Source organism: Lepidochelys kempii, chromosome 11, assembly GCF_965140285.1.
Source record: "Lepidochelys kempii isolate rLepKem1 chromosome 11, rLepKem1.hap1, whole genome shotgun sequence".
Taxonomy (NCBI): domain Eukaryota; kingdom Metazoa; phylum Chordata; order Testudines; family Cheloniidae; genus Lepidochelys; species Lepidochelys kempii.
In genome coordinates, this window is record NC_136390.1 from 67,693,931 (window position 1) to 67,716,946 (window position 23,016).

At 40.8% G+C, this 23,016-nt stretch overlaps 1 protein-coding gene across 3 annotated transcripts in view; it reads left to right on the forward strand.

The window, feature by feature from the left end:
* SPAG16 (sperm associated antigen 16) overlaps positions 1-23,016 on the forward strand; it is a 722,869-nt gene that overhangs the window by 528,329 nt on the left and 171,524 nt on the right. For all 3 annotated transcript variants that reach the window (XM_073306724.2, XM_073306725.2, XM_073306726.2), the window contains one exon: positions 20,695-20,760. In XM_073306724.2, the coding sequence (XP_073162825.1) occupies positions 20,695-20,760 (66 nt within the window). The remainder of the gene's footprint in view (positions 1-20,694; positions 20,761-23,016) is intronic.

Genomic DNA, 23,016 nt, shown 5'->3' on the forward strand with positions numbered 1-23,016 from the left:
CCTCTCCAGCACCCCAACCCCTGCTCCAGCCCAGTGAAAGTGAGTGAGGGTGGGGGGAATGAGCCACTGAGGGAGGGGGAATGTAATGATCGGGGGAGGAGCCTCAGGGAAGGGGGTGGGGCTAGGGTGTTCAGTTTTTGAAATAGAAAGTTGGCAACACTAGTGCTGTCCCATTACAGCCTGTGTAAGATTTTCTGGTTTTGAAGACTGCAGGGGTCATTACATAGTTTATACTCCTGTGAATTCAGTCATCAAACACAATGCCTGGGTACAAAAAATGAAACAGAAATTCCCTTTCCATTTACGTCAGAACTATTCTTTACAGGGAAATATGAACAAAGCTGAACTCAATTACATATATTTTTAAGTAACCACAAAATATAAAAATTAGAAATTGTTTTCCTGCAGTGTGATCAGAGAGTTATATGGGTTATATAATGTAGAAGGGACTCTCAAAATCACACAGTACTGGCCTAATTCTGTTCCCACTGATGTGAACTGTGGGCAATCTAATGAGAGCAGAGTTAGGCCAGCAGTGAGCCATTTTGAAAATCCAGAAGCTGCCCTTTAGCATGATACGTAAGCATGTGATGATGATTTGATGATTTAACTGGGAATTGGTCCTGCTTTGAGCAGGGGGTTGGACTAGATGACCTTCTGGGGTCCCTTCCAACCCTGATATTCTATGATTCTATGATTCTATGTGCTTTTACCTTTAAGCATGTGATTAGTCCAATTGATTTCATGTGCTTAAAGTTTAAAGCGTGTGTTTAAGTACCTTCCTGGATCTGAGCCTACATGATTTGGGATAGCTACTGCAATATGTAATACAACACTGAAATCCATGTGAGTTTTGTAGAAACAAGCATTGCAGGATGAGATCCTATGATTAAAACTGATAGGAATTTTGCCATTAACTTCAATGGGCCCAGGATCTGACCCATTCCGTAATTCAGTATCTAAACGAAAAACATTTACTACACATATATTGCAATGTATGGTAATCATGATCATGAGGATGCTGCCTTTTTAAGTGATAACTGTATCCTGGGATGAAAAAATTCAGAGGCCGTAGGCCTAAGAATTTATTAACTCAGGATGTGGTTCTGACTAAATTTAATGGGAAGCACCATCCTGTCACTGTTATACTGACATTTAATTGAAATATTCAAATTTTAAATAAAAGCTAAGAAAAAATTTCCACCCTCCGCCCAAAGAATCTGTCAAACCTGATCAAATGATTAGAGTGGGTTAAAACTGACTGAGTTTCAAAACATTGACAACATTTGAAATTCAGCATTTTGAAATTTGACAGACTTTAGGAATTTTTGATGAACCTTTCACAACTCCTCAGACAGAAAGCCCTGGATGAGCAAGTGGTTTACTTTCCATTCCCATTCAGTGCTGGGTTTCTCTGCCGAGACTGCTAATTTGGGTGCCAATTGGGGTTATGGCTCTCTGCCCAGTAGGATAATGGACTGAGATCACACATTATTTGCTCATAAACCAAGGAACGCAATTAGATGGTGAAGGAGCTGAACATATACATTTGAAAATCTATAGCACAATCAACCCACCTTGTAGATTAATGAAGACAATAAAGGATACAGAACAAACAAGGTGGGTAAGATCATATATTTTATTGGACCAAAATTGCACAGAACAAACACTAAGACACAAGAGTATACAATGCCAATCACAAATTATTACTGAAAGCTTTAATAAAAATTGCAGGGTTGTTTATAGCTTCTTTTTTTAATCTTCCTTTTTTTGGTTTATTTCTCCATTGATTTGCCATGTTAAACTTGGATGGGGTATGTTCCACATATAACAGGTTTGACAATAGAATGCACAGTGTAAATGCAGTATTGTTACTAATGAGTTTTTAAAAATAAAAATGGGATTTTAAAAAAGAAAATAGCAGTCAGATGGGTAATAGCTTTGCTACCACTGACCTGATTTGGATTCTCACTGGCACTTTGAAAATGGAAGAGGCTTATTAACCATTCCCTATCCTTGAGCCATCCTTCGTTATTGCAGGCAACTCTTCCATAGGTTGCCTGCAATGTTTTCTAAGTTGTTTGTTCTAGTTAAACAACTTAGTTTTGTTTATTCAAGATAGGCAAATAAGTACTGTTCTGGTGTGAATTAAATAACGGGTTGGTGTTTGGGTCTGAGTCTGAACCAAGGCTATGGTTCTCGTTTGAATGTGCCTACATGTTGTGAGCGCTTTTCAAGAGATTTTAACTGAAATAGAATGGAAAACTCAAGAGATTTTGCAATATTCGTGCCAGCCTGAGTTGTAGATTTTATGTATTTTATTTATTGAGAGTCCTAGGTAGAGAAGACATAGAGTGTACAGCTTTAAAAATACAATCACTGGACACATGCAAGGACTTTACAACCACAGAAGGTGTGGAGAAATGGTGGACATCTTATGAGATCAGCTCTTTTTGTTAGCTTCCCACAAACTTGGGCTGCATTTGAACCACATCCAAAAAAATAAGACTCTTTCTATATTTGGTTTCACAGAGAATTAAGATTTTAAAGGCAGGGAACTTGAATATCAATCTCCTGCTCTTGAAATCTGGGGAGGAAAGAGAATTGGCAGATTTTCCAATTTGGACTCATCTCTATTTCTTATATTTAATTCAAGTCCACTTATATATTACTTGTATTGACATCCACCTTCGTGTCATCTCATTTATAAGGCCAACATAAATTCTTTTGAATGTTCCTTTCTGCTTTCACTGTGATCACTACTTCCCTTATTAGGCACCATTAGCAAATTCAGTTAATCTGATCTTTTTTTGTAGTGCTCCTTCCTAGGTTAAGATAACTGAGGCTCAGAAGACTGAACATGAGAGAGACCTATTATATCCATACCACTTGAACATAACTCATGAAAACTCTTGTATGCTTTTCAGAGTTTTGGAATCATGAGTTCATTTAATGTGACCTTTAGCTACAATAAAAATAAACTACCCTGTTCTGTGAGAGAGAAGGGTCTCATCCCACTCATGCAGTGAGCAGAGCTGAGGGACACACTCACCCTCATTAGCAGGGTGGCACTGGCCATCTTGATTGACCATTGTTCTCCAGAACTTCTGTAGGGTGGACCACTAAAATTACAGGGGGAGGAATACAATCATCTAAATTGGGTGCTTAACGCAGTGGCAATCTGATATGTTCGTGTAGATCTCAGAATCCATTTGAAGAAGGAATGGGTTCTGTTTCTAGTGTTGTCTGCGGACATCAACCAGGTGAATAAACACTTTGTATAATCCTTAAGTCCTTCCAGCTACAGCTCCTCATACATCCTTCCCTTCAAGGACATTGATATTCCATAAATACCTTGGATGTCTTTTAAGAGGTGGTCCATCCAACCTTACACTCTCCCTCTCCCAAGCCACATGGCCGTCTCTAGTCCCCGCTCCCCTTCCAGGGGGAGGGGGAACTGTGTGCTCACTTTCTTCATCTTGCAGCTTGCTAGGTACAGACTACCCTTCACTGGTATTCAGTAGGAGGAGGAGCAGACAATGGCTGACTCCTCCCCCCGTAGGGTTCTGTAGTTGCTGGAGACATTTCAATTGCCAGTACTGCTAAAATGAGAGCACAGATGAAGGCATCCCATAATTCTGAGTGTGGTAGGCAGAAAATTGTTCTGGTTCCTTAGCAACTGTGTACTATTTGGGACAACTAGTGGTTTCCAGCTTCTGCACTATGATTTAGAGAGTGTCTATGACCCTTCACTAACTTTAACAGCATTGGCTGCCGGCATGTGTCCCAGACCCTTCTTCCTTCTGGAGGTTTTCCTCTCCCCAGAGACACTCATGTATTGTTTAAAGACACTAGCGCCGCTGAAACTGCATGATAGTGGATGTGGTCACCTGGTGCACCCTGGATTAGGGGAACAACCTGGGCTGAAAAGCAAGTTGGAGGCAGAGGAGATCGGTCCACCAGCCCCTTTGAGGACAACAAAAGAGAAATGTTGGCAGAGGGCTTGCAGTCAGAGGTGCCCTAAAGAGCAATAGGAAAGAGCGCTAGCCTCAGAAGCAGGATTATGTGGAATTTAGATCTGCATGGTTTGATTTCTCAGCATCCCCATCCTGAAAAGCTGATTAACACACCTCAGTGTTTCATGGGATCTTTGTGATCATGAGTGCTCAGAGCCTCAGTTTCACATCTTACCTTGAAGATGGCACCTCCGTTATTACACAGTCCCTTACCATTCAATGGGACTGATTCAGTGTAAACAAAAAAACACAAATTAAACTATAGCCCTTTTAGCTGCAAGGGTAAACTAAGAAGCATGAACCAAGTAAAGACTAATACAACTAATGCCTGAGGCTGAGTCTCCAGATAGTCTTGAACAATAACTGTGAGAGGGATGCAAACTGTTCCTATTAATTAGAAAGGTGGTTGACTCTGAAGAATAATGTTGATTTAAAAGTCAATGTTATCCACTATTTCTCTGCTGGTAAAGCCAAATAAGTAAGGGAAGGCTGATCTTAATATGAAGAGCTATTGTGAGAGGAGTCTCATGATGATCTCACCTTTCGGTGTCTCATGTAGGTGGCATATGGGAGAGTACTACTGCTATTCTTTTCCAGTGGGACCCTGATGGACTGGTTGAAAATGTGTGTCTAGAAAAAATGAGCCATAGGTTTAAAAAATGAATCCCACCCTACCCCCTCAAGATCTTTGGAAATAGTTTATCCTCTGGCGTGATCTTGATCAATTGAGTTCAACACTCATTGTAGCAAAGCTGACTGAACTATAAATATTGGATAAACAAGCTAAAAACTTCTATTCAACAAGTACTGAATTCCGTTGACTTGTCCTACGCTGCCTGAGGGAAGGTTGTACAGTTCTTGACACCCTTTGTCAAAAAGTGGTAGACTTCCTACGGTGGAGAAGACCTCGGTCAAATTGTCAGCGATCTGTTTTTCAATTACATCTATTTTTAAAACCTTCTCTGGGGAAGATAGTTGTTTAAACAATGCACCGAAACTCTGTAAATGTTTAGTAAATAGGTCACAAAACCATATTTTTTCCATTCCTCTGGTTTGTTGAAACTTTTTTCTGTTGAGTTGGAAGCTGATGAATCCTTCAGGAGTTCATAGAAGAGGGTACCCTACATGGTCATGTCTGTTCAAATACTGCCTCTGGTTTAGGGTTTTAGCAGACTGCCGTATTAGAAATCCAAGTGTGGGGAGAAGACAAAAAGATGATTTGCTTTCATCTCAAGAACAAAGTCAAACAGAAAGGCTTTTTCAACTTTCTTAATTCATGAAACATTTATCGTGGAGTCAGATTATATTACAGAGACATGAATGGGGTCTGTCAGCATTTCTATTACAAACCCTTGTATTCAGGGTTTGCCAGGAGAGCCTCCAAGGTTCACTTTGAACTGACTTAGCATTCAAGGTCTTGGCCTGAAAGCACATTTTTCTTCCCAATTAAGAAAAATAAGTTTGAACATTTATATCTTGGAAGAATAATTTAATCCAAAAGCTATGTTAATGCTACGTTAAGGGGAAGTTCAAATGCACAGGAGTGAGGAAAGTCAGAAATAAGTACTCCCAAAGCAAAGTTACCTTAGTTCCTTCCATATTTTTACTGATCTGTTGACCGTGGTGCTGTATGTGTCGATTCAAAGATGTGCCCAGAGGTGCTGGATCTGCGGGTGCTGAGGATGCAGCAGCACCCCCGGCTTAAAGTTGTTTCCATCATATACAAGGTTTACATTTTGGTTCAATGGCTTTCAGCACCGTCATTATAAAAATTGCTCCAATGCCACTGGGTTTGCCATAATATTTATGTGCAATGTGACAGAATTAATATGATGGGCATCTTAATTTTGTTGTGCTTACGTTCCCAACCTTGGCGGTTCACTCGCAGATTTTTTTTTCCTGTTGAAGGGAAGGCTGGTCTTGTGTTTGAAACTTGGGCGTGAAAGCTGAGAGATGTAGGTTGTGTTGGGGGGAGGGTGTAAAATGGGGGAACTGAGTCACAAGTCCACCCAATTTAGACTTAATCAATTCTCGCCTTTATTTATACAATTTCAGACAGAATTAGTGTTACTTACAGTGTCTGAACATATATTTATGCCAGAAAATAATATCAGACAAAACAGAATAGGTGTAGGGCCCAGATTTCCTAATTCTGGGACACTGGGAAAGTTAGCTTGTATTTCATGCTGGTTATTGCCTCCTCTGATCTCTTTGTCTGGTCCTTCAGTCCTGTTCCTTCAGTTCTCGGTCCATTGTTTCTCTGATTTGGGCCCTGTTCACTTCTTTTATACATTTTCACATTCCATATTTCTTTTCTCCAATCAGCTTCTATCACAGCCACCCTTTAATTCTTTATGTAACCTGGACATTTTAATTTACCCAACTCCTGCATTTTTTCTGCTGTTTTTCTGCAGTTTTTATATCCTGGGTTTTCTCAGTAAAACATCTCTTCTTGTTACAGATTTGTATGTTTCTTCCTCAAAACTTCCAGAACAACATTATCTTTGTTCCATCAGCAACAACATCATTTTAAACAGATTGGCAATTCTGGGTAAAAGAAGAACTGGCAAAACTACACTTATGCCTGCAAGAACTGAGCCGAAGTGTTACCTCATTTAAACTCACCCACTATCCATTATTACAAATTATTACTATCAATCTATCAAAACTTTTACCCTTACCATTTAACAATTATTCATTTTGACATTTCAGTGTCATATTCGATATGTATATATCATTATACCCCTTCTGTCTCTTTGTGGGGGAGGAGTTACAGAAAACACAATGATTCTTTAGTGTCAACATTTCTTATCTTCTTTAATCATGGGTTTTCAAAGGACTTTTTCATTCAAAGTCCAGTACTGTTTGCGAAACATTACAAAAAACCCCTTTCATTTGAAATTTTCCAATGAATGCATTTTGAGGGGTGTCTCAGTTTCAGGGCCTTGATTTATAGTTGCTTGTGATGATATCCCAATAGTTGTTTCCTGACACTGCCACAGACTTCCCGTGTGACCTGAGACAGGTCACTTAATCACTCTGTACCTTAGTTACTCCACCTGTACAAGGGAGATAATACTACTAATTACCTACCTCACAGGGCATCATTTGTAAAGTCCATCCTCTGATGAACAGCGTTATGTAAGCGCAAGACATTATTTTAATTAATACATATGTTTTCTACTTTAGTGTAGAAAAGTTAGGACTTCCTATTTGGACGTGTAAGGCATATGGTTATTTGAAGAAAGGATGTGTTCATTGGCCCATGAGTATTTCTTTAAGGTGCACTCAGGGATCATAGCATTCTTTCCAAGTCACAAACACCAGTGAAAATACCGATGAGTGTTTTGCTGTGTAAACACTTTTCTGAGTGCACTCACCAGTCCCTGTAGGTGCACTTCTTGAAGGCTCTAGAACTCCCAGGAAGGCCAAGAAGTCCTGCATATTTGAATCTCTGTCCATGTAAACAGGTGTATAGATTCATAGATTCATAGATATTTAGGTCAGAAGGGACCATTATGATCATCTAGTCTGACCTCCTGCACAATGCAGGCCACAGAATTTCACCCACCACTCCTAAAAAAGACCTCACACCTATATCTGTGCTATTGAAGTCCTCAAATTGTAGTTTGAAGACCTCAAGGAGCAGAGAATCCTCCAGCAAGTGACCCGTGCCCCATACTACAGAGGAAGGCGAAAAACCTCCAGGGCCTTCCAATCTGCCCTGGAGGAAAATTCCTTCCCGACCCCAAATATGGCGATCAGCTAAACCCTGAGCATATGGGCAAGATTCATCAGCCAGATACTACAGAAAATTCTTTCCTGGGTAACTTGGATCTTACCCCATCTAAAAACCCATCACAGGCCATTGGGCCTATTTACCATGAATATTTAATTACCAAAACCATGTTATCCCATCATACCATCTCCTCCATAAACTTATCGAGTTTAATCTTAAAGCAAGATAGATCTTTTGCCCCCACTACTTCCCTCGGAAGGCTATTCCAAAACTTCACTCCTCTGATGGTTAGAAACCTTCGTCTAATTTCTAATCTAAATTTCCTAGTGGCCAGTTTATATCCATTTGTTCTTGTGTCCACATTGGTACTGAGTTTAAATAATTCCTCTCCCTCTCTGGTATTTATCCCTCTGATATATTTATAGAGAGCAATCATATCTCCCCTCAACCTTCTTTTAGTTAGGCTAAACAAGCCAAGCTCCCTGAGTCTCCTTTCATAAGACAAGTTTTCCATTTCTCGGATCATCCTAGTAGCCCTTCTCTGTACCTGTTCCAGTTTGAATTCATCCTTCTTAAACATGGGAGACCAGAACTGCACACAGTATTCCAGGTGAGGTCTCACCAGTGCCTTATATAACGGTACTAAAACCTCCTTATCCCTACTGGAAATACCTCTCCTGATGCATCCCAAGACGACATTAGCTTTTTTCACAGCCATATCACATTGGCAGCTCATAGTCATCCTATGATCAACCAATACTCCAAGGTCCTTTTCCTCCTCCGTTACTTCTAGTTGATGCGTCCCTAGCTTATAACTAAAATTCTTGTTATTAATCCCTAAATGCATGACCTTACACTTCTCACTATTAAATTTCATCCTATTCCTATTACTCCAGTTTACAAGGTCATCCAGATCCTCCTGTAGGGTATCCCTGTCCTTCTCTAAATTAGCAATACCTCCCAGCTTTGTATCATCTGCAAACTTTATTAGCACACTCCCACTTTTTGTGCCCAGGTCAGTAATAAAAAGATTAAATAAGATTGGTCCCAAAACTGATCCTTGAGGAACTCCACTGGTAATCTCCCTCCAACTTGACAGTTCACCTTTCAGTAGGACCCGTTGTAGTCTCCCCTTTAACCAATTCCCTATCCACCTTTCAATTTTCCTATTGATGCCCATCTTATCCAATTTAACTAATAATTCCCCATGTGGCACAGTATCAAACGCCTTACTAAAATCTAAGTAAATTAGATCCACTGCGTTTCCTTTATCTAAAAAATCTGTTACTCTCTCAAAGAAGGAGATCAGGTTGGTTTGGCACGATCTACCTTTTGTAAAACCATGTTGTATTTTGTCCCATTTACCATTGACTTCAATGTCCTTAACTACCTTCTCCTTCAACATTTTTTCCAAGACCTTGCATACTACAGATGTCAAACTAACAGGCCTATAATTACTTGGATCACTTTTTTTCCCTTTCTTAAAAATAGGAACTATGTTAGCAATTCTCCAATCATACGGTACAACCCCTGAGTTTACAGATTCATTAAAAATTCTTGCTAATGGGCTTGCAATTTCTTGTGCCAATTCTTTTAATATTCTTGGATGAAGATTATCTGGGCCCCCCGATTTAGTCCCATTAAGCTGTTTGAGTTTCGCTTCTACCTCAGATATGGTGATGTCTACCTCCATATCCTCATTCCCATTTATCATGCTACCATTATCCCTAAGATCCTCTTTAGTCTTATTAAAGACTGAGGCAAAGTATTTGTTTAGATATTGGGCCATGCCTAGATTATCCTTGACCTCCACTCCATCCTCAGTTTTTAGCGGTCCCACTTCTTCTTTCTTTGTTTTCTTCCTATTTATATGACTATAGAACCTTTTACTATTGGTTTTAATTCCCTTTGCAAGGTCCAACTCTACTTGACTTTTAGCCTGTCTCACTTTATCCCTACATATTCTGACCTCAATAAGGTAGCTTTCCTTACTGATCCCTCCCTTCTTCCACTCCCTATATGCTTTCTGCTTTTTCTTAATTACCTCTCTAAGATGCTTGCTCATCCAGCTTGGTCTACAACTCCTGCCTATGAATTTTTTCCCCTTTCTTGGGATGCAGGCTTCCGATAGCTTCTGCAGCTTTAATTTAAAATAATCCCAGGCCTCCTCTACCTTTAAACCCATAAATTCTTCAGTCCAATCCACTTCCCTAACTAATTTCCTTAATTTTTGAAAGTCAGCCCTTTTGAAATCAAAAACCCTAGTTGCAGATTTATTTTTGTTAATCCTTCCATTCAGTTTGAACTGAATTAGCTCATGATCACTTGAGCCAAGATTATCCCCTACAACCATTTCCTCTATGAGGTCCTCATTACTCACCAAGACCAAATCTAAAATGGCATCCCCTCTAGTCGGTTCAGCAACTACTTGCTGAAGGAATCCATCAGCTATTGCATCTAGGAAAATCTGAGCCCTATTATTATTACTAGCACTCGTCCTCCAGTCTATATCTGGGAAGTTAAAGTCTCCCATGATGACACAGTTTCCATTAGTATTTACTTTATTAAAAACATTAAAAAGGGCTCTATCCATATCCAAATTAGATCCCGGCGGTCTATAGCACACCCCAAGCACTATCCCAGGGGAGGCTCTAATAGTTTTCTTCCCCAATTTAATTGTTGCCCAGACGGACTTAGTCATATCCATTTCATCGCTTCTTATTTCTTTACATTCTATCTCATCATTGATATACAATGCTACTCCACCACCTTTACCTTTATTTCGGTCTTTCCTAAACAGCACATTCCCTTCAATACCTGTAGCCCAGTCATGACTACTATTCCACCAGGTCTCTGTTATACCTATAATATCTGGTTTCACTTCCTGCACCAGTAACTCTAGTTCCTCCATTTTGTTACCTAGGCTCCTTGCATTAGTGTACAAACATCTTAATTTTTGCTGTTTGGCCTCACTCACATTCTGTACCCTATTAGGCACAGTTATTTTACTACCAGTATAACCTATTAGACTTGTATCTACACTGCCCTTCCTCCTACCTACAGCTGTATCCACTCTTACTTCATTTTCTTTCCACTCTATGCTAAATTCTGGCGTGGAGATTACCTGGACATCTCCCAACCATCTCCCCCAAATTCCTAGTTTAAAGCTCTCTTAATCAGTTGTGCCAGCCTCCATCCTAGAAGTCTATTTCCTTCCCTACTCAGATGAAGTCCATCCCGAGAGAACTGTCCTCTATCCATGAATGCCTCCCAATGGCCATACATCCCAAAGCCCTCCTTATAGCACCACTGCCTAAGCCATCTATTGATAGTCATAATCTTGTCACACCTTTGTTGCCCTTCTCTAGGAACAGGCAGAATCCCACTAAAGATCACCTGAGCCTCAATTTCCTTAAGCGTCCTCCCCAGCCTAGCATAGTCTCCCTTAATACTTTCCAGCGAGAATCTAGCCGTATCATTTGTTCCCACATGAAGGATAATTAGGGGATTCTTTCCCGCTCCCTTTAGAATCCTTTTCAACCTCAGGTCTACATCCCGTATCTTAGCACCTGGAAGACAGCACACCCTCCTATTTTCTGGATCAGCTCTGGTTACAGGCCTATCTATTCTTCTCAGTAAAGAGTCCCCAATCACATAGACCCGCCTTTTACTAATGACGGTGCTATTCTCCAGTCTATCCCCTGTTCCCTCTGGCTGCAAGTTCTTTCCATTCCCATTCTCCCTTGTAATCCTTTTTAACCCATCCTGTATCCTCCTGGGGCTCATATTTGGTGTAATCTCCATTAACTCTTCCCCTTTTCCTATAGGACTAACCGCTCTTCTCTTCTTCCTTGCCCTATCACCTTCAGTGACTACCTGCTGAGCCCCTTCTTCATTTTCCAACTCTGCAAACCTATTCTGAAGCTCTATTTCTCCTTCACTAGCCCGTCTTTTCCTCTGCCTAGTTCTTTTAGTCACATGCTTCCACTGACCACTTTCCTCACCCAGTCTCCCCTCAGAATTCCCTAGTCCTGCTTCCATCTGCAAGTCTGAGCTTTTCCCTTCAGATACCTCATGTCTTTGCTCCATAATCTGCTCAAACCCCTTCCTAAACTCTACCAGACTTTCCACCTGCATCTCCAAACCTCTGATCTTTTCCTCCATCAGCTCTATCAGACGGCATTTCATGCAGAGAAAACTCTTACCAGGTGCCCCCTCCAGGATCATGTACATACCACAGCTTCCACATCCAGTCATCTTCATTGTGTCATCTGCTACATGGGTCACTCCCACTGCCACCTCTGAATCTGGCATAGCCTTCCCACCTAAATCCTGTTAATCTGGGAAACACAAACCACACCAAAACACCACCACCCACAGCAAAACCAAACCCCACACAAGCACCACAAGACAAACTCCCCTTTCAAACTCCCACTCAAACTCCCCTGTTTACAGCTCTGTTTGCTAGCTCCTGTGCCGCTGCCTGACTGGCTGCTACCTTTATAGGACCCCCAGTCAGTGAAGCCCCGCCCCCTAATCAGGGCTCAGCTTCTCTCCCAGCACAAAGCCCCTACAAGCCCCTACACATACAGATACTACCAATACAAAACCAAACACACACAAACACCGTCTCCTCCAACAGAACTCCCACTCAAACTCCCCTGTTTACAGCTCTGTTTGCTAGCTCCTGTGCCGCCGCAGCTGTCTGTGCCGCTGCCTGACTGGCTGCTACCTTTATAGGACCCCTAGTCAGTGAAGCCCCGCCCCCTAATCAGGGCTCAGCTTCTCTCCCAGCACAAAGCCCCTCCAAGCCTCTACACATACAGATACTACCAATACAAAACCAAACACACACAAACACCTTCTCCTCCAACAGAACTCCCACTCAAACTCCCCTGTTTACAGCTCTGTTTGCTAGCTCCTGTGCCGCTGCAGCTGTGTGTAGATACGCTCAGATGTGTATATCTAAAAGATCATAAAGGATTAAATCAGTAAAGAAAATGATGTACTGCACTTACATAGCACATTATATTGAATCAGTTATAACACTTCTCAACCAAACTTTTCAGCCCTGTAAAGGATGTGCTCTTTGTGGAAGTCTATCGCCTGTGGTATGACATTCTCAGTCCCAAAAGAGTTCAAATGATCAAGGCCTTCAAAATGGTGGAGCAGCACCTTAAAACATGCAGCACAATATTGTTTTCACACTCACGTAAATCAAAAATGGCTCAATGGATTTTGTTAAACTAGCAATTAAATACATATCAGGGAAACCCAACTGCTGTGGTAAGCAGTTAATGGTCTAACTTAATTCCATAGATGAAAAGAAATGAAGAGCTGGGCTGAAATCTCTATCCTTAACTTGTCCTGTTTTGCCTAGATATGCATCGCTCAATAGCAAGGAGAAATTAGAACAGAATTTCACCCATGGCACTGAATTCCCTGGCTTTTTGCGTGGTGTAAATTAGACCTAAGAAATTATTTGAACTCAGGTTCCTTGTTTCAGTGTTCCATGAGGATTGCTTCAAGGTTACCTATTTTAGCTTCTCTGCTCCAAGAAAATGGCAAAATGCTTTCTGAAGCTACCTTTTCTTTTGTGCTGAGGTTTAAAAATAGACGCATCATCAGGGTCTTTTAAGATCATTCAGATGACTCTAATCCCAGACAGGCAATTAACAGCTATATTTAGTGAAAGCTAACAGTTTGATAAGCACCAAGGGATGTTTTTCTGTGTTATTTATAAACACTAATTCAAATAGAAGTTTAAAGCTTTGAAATGAAAAAGAATATTTATATCCATTTTTATCAACAAATGCTTCACTTTTAATACTTGTTTCCTTTCAGTGAATGCTGCTGCTGTGGTGTTTTTCTTTGATTGTTAGTTTCATGGCAAAGCTACAAAAGAAGAAAGTAGTGCACATAAAAGGAAGTGGCTAGCAGCTAGTAATTCAAAGAGAGTGGAGGAAAACCCAGTTTTACTAATTTAAATTTCAAAGATCTCAAAAGACTGGTGACTCAGTTTAAAAATGAATATGGTATTCTTCATAATTTAGTGCCCCGTGAGGCTCCTGGGCTTTGTACCCAAGGATATTAATACATTCCTTAGGGGGGAACTGGATAAATTTGTTGCTCTTTTAAAACTATGGAATTCTATAATAAACAGTTTGCTCTTTTATTTTTCTCTCGCTGGAGACACATAGTTTGATGGTCATTGGACTTGTGACAATAATGTCTAAGGAACTTTGGACCCAAATCAGAGAATCTTCCAAAATATTGATGTTGGGATAAGATGTTGTCTTTCTAACAGATCTTGTCTCTCATTATATGGGGCAAAGTACTGTGTTCCAGAGTTTGCCTCTAACACACTTGTAAATGGAGAGGTTTTGTCAAATATCAGGCATCCTCATTGCTTTCTTGGTGGCAAGAAGTACTGTCAGTAAGCCAGTCATTATGGTGTAAAGTGCTGGAGTGCCAACAATGTTTGCATCTGCTCTATGTAGGTGGGATCCATGATAGAACTTAGGCACCTAAACCTCTAATGTAGGCACCTCAGTCTCAGATTGAGGTGCCTAAATCCCAGTTTTGGTTCCATTGCAACTCACAAAGCTCTTGTCGAACCCTAAAGGCACCTAAACTCACTTGATGCCTAAGTTTTCAGAGTAAAAGTTCCCTCAGTGCTTAAGTTTCTGCCTCTGGGCACTGCTGCCTCACTGTAAGCACCCAGACACTTATCTCCCACCTAGGCCCCAAAGCAATTCACAAACCAGGGAAAGACTAGATATGTTCAGCAACCTAAGTTGTGCGCGGGGCCTGATCTGATAGGCAGACTTTGAGCATGCCTACTGTATCCAGTCCCATTTAAAGTATGACCAGAGGAAACGGTGGTGGTGTTAGCCTTTTAGCCTCATGGTTAGAGCACTCACCTAGGATGTGGATGATGCAAGTTCAATTCCTATTTCTGCCAGATGCGGAGAATGGATTTGAACAGGGTTCTCCCAGCTGTCAGGAGAGTGCTGTAACCATGAGTTATGGGATATTCTTGCGCCTTTAACAATTACTTCTAATACTGTATGGACCAGATTATGCTAATTGCAAAGGGACTCTGCCCTGAAGACACTGCAGAACCACATTGCCTTAGTGGGAGCTCCACAAAAGCCTGTTCTGCAGGACCCCTGCCTAATTCATTCCACTGGGCTCCTCCTCTTAACTCAGTGGGAAATTCACCCCTGGACATAGGGCATTCAAAATACTTCTTAACTGGGACTTACACCTCTTGTGCAGGCAGTCTGCATGGGGTAAATTTCACATTGAATGAGACCAGGGTCCTGAGGATATACTAATATACAATCAAATAATTAAAGACCAAAGCAGAATGTGTATGCAAGGGGGAGGCAGTGTTAAGGTTGTGTGTGCATCATTAATTCACTTTTGAGTGTTCAATTTTGCAAACGTAACATTTTCTTACCATGGGCTCTGATCCTGAAAATACTTATTACCTCTTGACCTCAATGGGGCTGCTCACTGTAGTAAGCACTATGTTCATCAGTAAGGGTTTGCAGGTGCAGTCATATAGTTTTTATGTATGCAGTTAGAGTACAAATCTTACCACAACTGGGGGTGCTAAAGGGAACAATAAAATGTAAACTCTGAAATATTAGATTAAATATATTAGATTTATTTGCAATTATTATTAGCAATTAAATTTGATCTGCTGATACACTACATATTATGATGAATCTAGTGGCGTTGTTGTAATTACTCTTCAGGGACACTATTTAGAAACACCTTACAAGACCATTGTCTGTTTCATTCATTGGTGATAAAGATTGAGATCTTTCTAGAAGAAAAGTCAAGAAGTGCTCATTCGGGGGGATTGTGTCCACATGTTTCTTGTCTTTTCCTTCTGAATTCCCATGCTTGGGGAAAGATGGATTTTTAAAAAAAAAAAAATATATATATATATATATATATATATATATATATATATATATATATATATATATATATATCTATCTATCAGAGTGCAAGTCACTGCCCTTCATCCTACCAAACAACACATTAATTTAAAGGGGCCAAAGTATATTTTCCATGACTACACTGATGCAAAAAATGCTTTGACATGTAGCTTGACAGTGCCACTAGGACACAAACTAGATTTTGTATTCTCAGAATTCTTCTTCACCAGACTTTTCATGAATATTCGGTTACACTCTTCCCATCTCCTATTAAGTTATTATCCAAATTTAATTTATCTCTCACTATCTACCCTGGGGATTGTGTGTAATAATGTTTCTCTGCTAAGAGAGAATTCATAATTGGGTAATGAATATTTAAATTTTCTTTTTTATCAGGGTTTATGGGTGGTGGTTTGATTATTTATAACCCTTTTAAATATATAGGGCCAAATTTTTTGTTGCTGTGTGTCCATTGAAGACAATGGATTAACACAAGTAGAGCATTAAGCCCATTTTGTGAATCTTTTTCTTCCTATAACTGAAGTTTAGATAATGGAATTTTGTAATGGTTTGTTTTTCTTTTTATTATTGCTATATTTGTATTGCAAAATTTCCATGAGAATAGTACCTTGTTCCAGCAGAGTGCTTTTCAACAGTAGATATCCAAACACGCAAATATCATTATCCCCATTTTACAGATAGGGAAACTGAGACACAGAGCAGTGAAGTGATTTGCCCATGGTCACGCAGCAGCTTAGCAGCAGAGCCTAGAATAGTACCTAGGTCTCCTGAGTCCCAAATGAAGTTCCATGTAGATTCATAGATTCATAGATATTTAGGTCAGAAGGGACCATTATGATCATCTAGTCTGACCTCCTGCACAACGCAGGCCACAGAATTTCACCCACCACACCTACAAAAAAAACCTCACACCTATATCTGTGCTATTGAAGTCCTCAAATCGTAGTTTAAAGACTTCAAGGAGCAGAGAATCCTCCATCAAGTGACCCGTGCCCCATGCTACAGAGGAAGGCGAAAAACCTCCAGGGCCTCTTCCAATCTGCCCTGGAGGAAAATTCCTTCCCAACCCCAAATACGGTGATCAGCTAAACCCTGACCATATGGGCAAGATTCACCAGCCAGATACTACAGAAAATTCTTTCCTGGGTAACTCGGATCTCACCCCATCTAATAGCTCATCACAGGCCATTGGGCCTATTTACCATGAATATTTAATTACCAAAACCATGTTATCCCATCATACCATCTCCTCCATAAACTTATCGAGTTTAATCTTAAAGCCAGATAGATCTTTTGCCCCCACTGCTTCCCTTGGAAGGCTATTCCAAAACTTCAGTCCTCTGATGGTTAAAAACCTTCGTTTAATTTCTAGTTTAAATTTCCCGGTGGCCAGTTTATATCCATTTGTTCTTGTGTCCACATTGGTACTGAGCTTAAATAATTCCTCTCCCTCTCTGGTATTTATCCCTCTGATATATTTATAGAGAGCAATCATATCTCCCCTTAACCTTCTTTTAGTGAGGCTAAACAAACCAAGCTCCTTGAGTCTCCTTTCATAAGACAAGTTTTCCATTTCTCGGATCATCCTAGTCACCCTTCTCTGTACCTGTTCCAGTTTGAATTCATCCTTCTTAAACATGGGAGACCAGAACTGCACACAGTATTCCAGGTGAGGTCTCACCAGTGCCTTGTATAACGGTACTAAAACCTCCTTATCCCTACTGGAAATACCTCTCCTGATGCATCCCAAGACCGCATTAGCTTTTTTCACGGCCATATGACATTGGCGACTCATAATCATTCTATGATCAACCAATACTCCAAGGTCCTTTTCCTCCTCCGTTACTTCTAATTGATGCGTCCCTACTGGGCAACTGCTGTATTATACTTTTTTTGTGTGCTGTCCTTGTCACAGGGTGGCTGGGCCCAGTAAGGGGAGATGGGCCTCAGCCTCACCTGCAACATGCTTAGCTCACCTTCCCAGGTGGGGAGGATGAGTAATAATGAGGTCATGTGACTAACTCAGGCCAGGCCTAGGGACAAAAGGGAGAGGCGGAGGTTGAGTGGGAGCTTGTAACACTCCAGTTATATAGAGCTAGGAGTGTCAGGCAGGACGGAAGTCTGAGAAGCTGCAGCTGGCCTGAGGAAGCAGTAGTTGGTGAGTGCCACGTGGGGAAAAACCAGGCCCTGCAAGAAGTAAAGGGGCTGTTGGGATTATAACCCAGCTCCAGGAAGGAGGACTGAGGACTGGTTGAGTCATGGAACCAGTGACCAGCAGGGTTAAGATGGCATGAAGTATTGTGTTGTGTATATGTCTGCAGCAAGGGAGTAAGATAACTATAAACTTAATAGAAATTCCATACTATGCATAAAAGTACTTTTTTTCTTTGCAAATTAGCCTAGAGACTAGGACTAACCTTGCTGTGAAAGTTTGTCTTATGAATTTCAACAATTTTTGAGTTATGCATGCCCCAAAGAGTACATTAAAATCTTTCCTCGGTGGAAAACCTGTAATTTTTCACTCTCTCATACTCATGAATGGTTAAACAGAGTTTAAAATTTTCCCCAAATAACAGCATTGGGTTGAGCATAATGATTGTAAATTCAGCTAAAATAAGAATTTCAGATAAAGTGAGCATAAAAATAGAGGGGGTATTATACGGTGCAACCTCAGTAGCAGTTCTTGCTGTTGGTCACATTTACATAACTATTGATTGGTTCCAATGCCAGTAAAATATTGCCCAAAGTGCAGAGTGGTTTCTTAACATGTGATGCTTTGCCCAAAACCTTTGGCTATTTTTAATGGAAGGCATTTTAATGCTATTTCCCTTTGGGTCAGTTTGTACTTATTTTTATTAAGATGGGGGATTCTTTTCTCCCCATGGCCCAGCTTACCAACAAGGGAAGGCCCTTGAGAAGAACATCCCTCCAAGGTAGGGGAGAGCTCTGGTAAACGCTCCCAGTATAGAAGAGCCAGATTTCAGAGGAAGGGAGTAGTTTGTTGAGGGTGTGTGGAACTGGAGGGAGGTTAGATCTCTCTGGGAGGGATCAGGCTGGCATAGTGGAGGCAAACTTGGAGCCTTTTATGCCAGTCCTCCATCCCCTGAAGACCCAGGTCATCTGTTCCCAGGACGAGGCATTGTAGGTTGCTAACTGCTGACTTCTTTGCCAGTAGGCTGCTTCCCATGTTTGGAGAGCATAGGTTGACTAGCTCCTTTCTCCCATCTTGGCCATCTCTTTCCCAGGCAGGAGATATTGTAGTTTGGATGCCTGCTGTCCACAGAGCACATGTCAGAAATCTGAGATGACATCTGACCTATACTATGGGCCTCCCTAGGTCAACTACAGCCTACTGGGGAGGGCAATAGAAGATAATGAATTTTGATTTCACTGCTTTTGGGTTCTTAAGACAGACATTAAAGGTGTATATGTAACTGACACCGTGTCTCAGTGGATCACAGCTGAGATACTAGATTCAGGACAAAATGCTGAGAAATCAGACCAATTTACCCCAAACTGGTGGTTATTCTATTATTAGATTATACCATACCAAGCCAGTAACAAAGGTAAACTTCTGTCTCAACACACTGGTTAACAGGAATTCAAAGATGCAGTGTCCTTGGGTATTCCAGCCCTTGTCTCACCACCCAGACACTGGACTCTATGAGGAGTGGTTACTGAAAACCACTTTCATCACATATAAAGTTCTTTAATTCCAAGAGATCAGCCATGGAGCCAGGTCAATATATAACTCAGGTGTTACCCAATAATCATGCTGCTGCCAATCCTTTAGTAACTAAAATCTAAAGGTTTATTAATAAAAGAAAAGAAGAGAGTTAATAATGATTAATAGATCGTATACATACCAATAACACCAAAGTCCTTATATCTGGTTTGTAGCAGTGATGGAATAGACTACTAGTTTGTAAAGTCTCACTGGTAACTTCCAAAAATTGGAAGGTCCTCAATCCATAGTTTGAAATACTCCTTTTTGTTGTAAATCCAGAGTCCAGAGAATCAGAGTGGGGAAAAAGGCAAAATGGAAATATCTCGGAGGTCTTTTTTACCCTTTGCCATGTGCCTGGAATTTTACTGTCTCAAACAAAGCTCACAGCCCAGTTTGTGGAAAGTTACTCGCACAAGATGGAGTCCAGGATCACATGAGCATATTGGATATCCTTACATGGCTTGATGACTCACAGGGTGTGGCCGTTGGCCCCTTAGAGGCTGAGGCATCTGCAGGAAGAGCTATCTGGGTGGAATGAGTTTCTTCTATGGCCCATTGTGAGAGCTAAGTGTCTTTGATGGACCATCAACACAAAGCTCTCTAGCCTTGATGTAAATCTTACCTGGTGGGTGTTACCCAGGAATACTACATGTATAAGATAAGTCCATAGCCAATATTCATAACTTTAGGTACAGAGATGAAACACGGATTTTACCAGGATAATCATATTTGATATCTTGTAACTTTTCCATTGATCCCTTAGATGATGTACTTCGTACAAGATTTGTTGCAATTGTATAACAGTGGCAATATCCATTATATAAATGGACATATTTCAATCATACAGCATCACAGTAATATATATAAAATCACTACACTTTATTAAATCATTATTGAAGCATTCACTGAAAGCTGGCACTCTGCTTTCCAAAGGACTATAATTGTATGTGTCTAGTTCATTAAAAGTGTTTTGTAAGAGAGCCATTAGCTGACAATATTTTAATGCATCTTTTCTACTAAGCACAATTGTGGAAGCAGATGTGCATCATCACATGTCTTTAAAAAATCTGCTCCTTGTCATGAATGCAGAAGTGCAGTGGCTAATTTTTAGCATGTTGAGTGACGTGCATCTTTGTACATGACAGTAAAATCAAGCTCGGTATTTATAAGGAAATACTGTAATTTACATAACTCTAAATCATTTAATTGTTTTCTTTTTTTTGGTTGATTTCCTAGGGCCTCTGTGCTCAGACTTTTTATGGTCACCTGCATTCCTGTAATCATGCTACATTCAACATGAAGGTAAGTTCTGTGCACGAAGGATAGGTTTCTCATTGTCACCGTGTTATAAAGCCAGAAGTTACCATTGTGATCATCTAATTTGCCCTCCTTTATAACACAGGCCATACACCTTCCCTGAAATAATTCCTGTTTGAATTAGAGTGTATCTTTTAGAAAAACATCCCATCTTGATCTTAAAATCTCCATATATCTCTTTTGTAAACAGTCTTCATGAACAGATATTTCCCCCTCATGAAATTGCGTATCTTGTAGGAATGTCTCACGATCCTGTGACAGTTTGTGAAGGCACACATACTGATTATAATATGTAAAGTTCCTGCTATACGTACAATAATGCTCCATCCCTACGACAAAGCTTAGTTTATTTCTTGCTGTCTCTGAGCCATTCCCCCTCACTGTGACTCAAGTTTGTTACCATCATTTCACTTCATATCCCACCGCTTCTCCAGCAAGTTCCACGTTTCCTCTGAGATTCTTCCTTTCACTCTTTTTGGTCTTTCTTTCTTGGCTAATTTCATGCATTGCCTCAATTTATCAGTGAAGATTTTATCTAAAGACTCCAGTCTTCCTTGGAAACGTTCACTTTCAAGATTGCCTCATCGAATATTTTTGGCCACTGTCTCTGATTTGCCATCTGTAGCGCTTTCTTCTCCACCTTTTTGTTGAAGTTGAGCCATGCTCTGAGCAAGCAATGGTCACTACTGGTGTTAAATGATGGCACTACTGAGCTGTCTTGTGCAATGTGCCACTTGTCGATCAGAATATAGTCAATCTTGTTCTTGTTCTTCACATTGGGTGTGATCAAGTCCACCTCCTCTTAGCCTTCTTCTTAAACCAGGTGTTACCAATGAACATTTCTTTCATCTCCACCAAAGTTGCCAGTCATTCTCCTTGTGGATTCCATTCGCCAATGCCATACCTTCCAATGAAACTTTCACTTTCTTTCGCTCTTCCAACTTTGGTGTTGAAATCTCCCATTGCGATCGTATATGTGGATTTTTGAGTGAGGGTTTCCTCGAGCTCCTGATAGAATTCTTCCACATTGTCATCTTTGCACGCGCTTGTGGGAGAATAGATCTGAATAATTCTGAGGGTGCTCTTCTTGTTCAGTTGGAGGTGTAGCACCCCAATGCAGGATGACTTAAACTTTCAGGAGATGATTTTTGAAGAACATTCCATGTTGATGATGAAGCCAATTCCTCCAATGGTTCTTGGGCTTTTTCTTTTTCCCAACATGAAGGTACTTTCATCTCTCCATTTCACTTCCATCTCCTTTCTTCATCGTGTTTCACAGAGACCAAGGATGTTGCAGTCTGTCGTTGCCTTCTCCTCCATTACATGGTTTATCAAATTGTTTCTCATCAGTGTCCTTCAGTTATAGGTGCATGCTGAGAAGGCAGTCCTTTTTCTGTCCCCTGAAATTCTTAACAGCCTCTTGTCAACTGAACTCCCTACCACTGTCGTAGAACAGATCGAGGAGCACACAAGGAGCTGGGGCCTGTTTATTTGTGTTGTTTTAGCCATTTTTGCATTCACCCACTGGCTATGCTGTCAGTGGTGTGTTTACCTCCTCAACTTAGCTAGCACCCAACCTCAAGAAGGAGGACAACCCTGGGTTGGTAGTCTGACAGCTTAATAGCATAGTTGAACCTACTGAAGAATACACTCCACTATCCTCACTGTCAGAGAAGCCAGGGTCACTGCTGTGCCACTTTGAGGCATTGAGATAGGATTTTGCAGCAGGCAACATGTGCCAGCTTCTTCAACTCAACAGTACTGCCAGCAATGTTGTACAGTAGCGAAACATGGGCGCTGATGAAGACAGAGGAGCAGCAGCTGTCTGTCATGGAGAGGGCGACGGAAAGAAGAATCCTGGGAATTTCAATCCACAACTGAGTCCCCAATGACGTGATCAGACAGCAGAGTGGAGTGCAGGACGTCATTGTTGAGAGCAGGCATAGTAAAATGCAATGGGCCGGGCATATTGTGAGGCTTACTGACAATTGATGGACTGCAGCTGTCGCTGAGTGGTACCCATGGGAACTGAAATGACCACTTGGCCGACCTCCAAAGAGATGGGAAGATTTTATCATGAAAAGACATGGCCACACATGGAGAAGGAAGGCCAGGGTACGAGAAGAATTGAAGACGTGTTGTGATTGGTGCAATCTATACGAGAACTGAAGGACCAATCAATCAAGGTGAATATTTTATTTGCTTACTTTTCCATAACTACATCACAGCTAATTTATCACC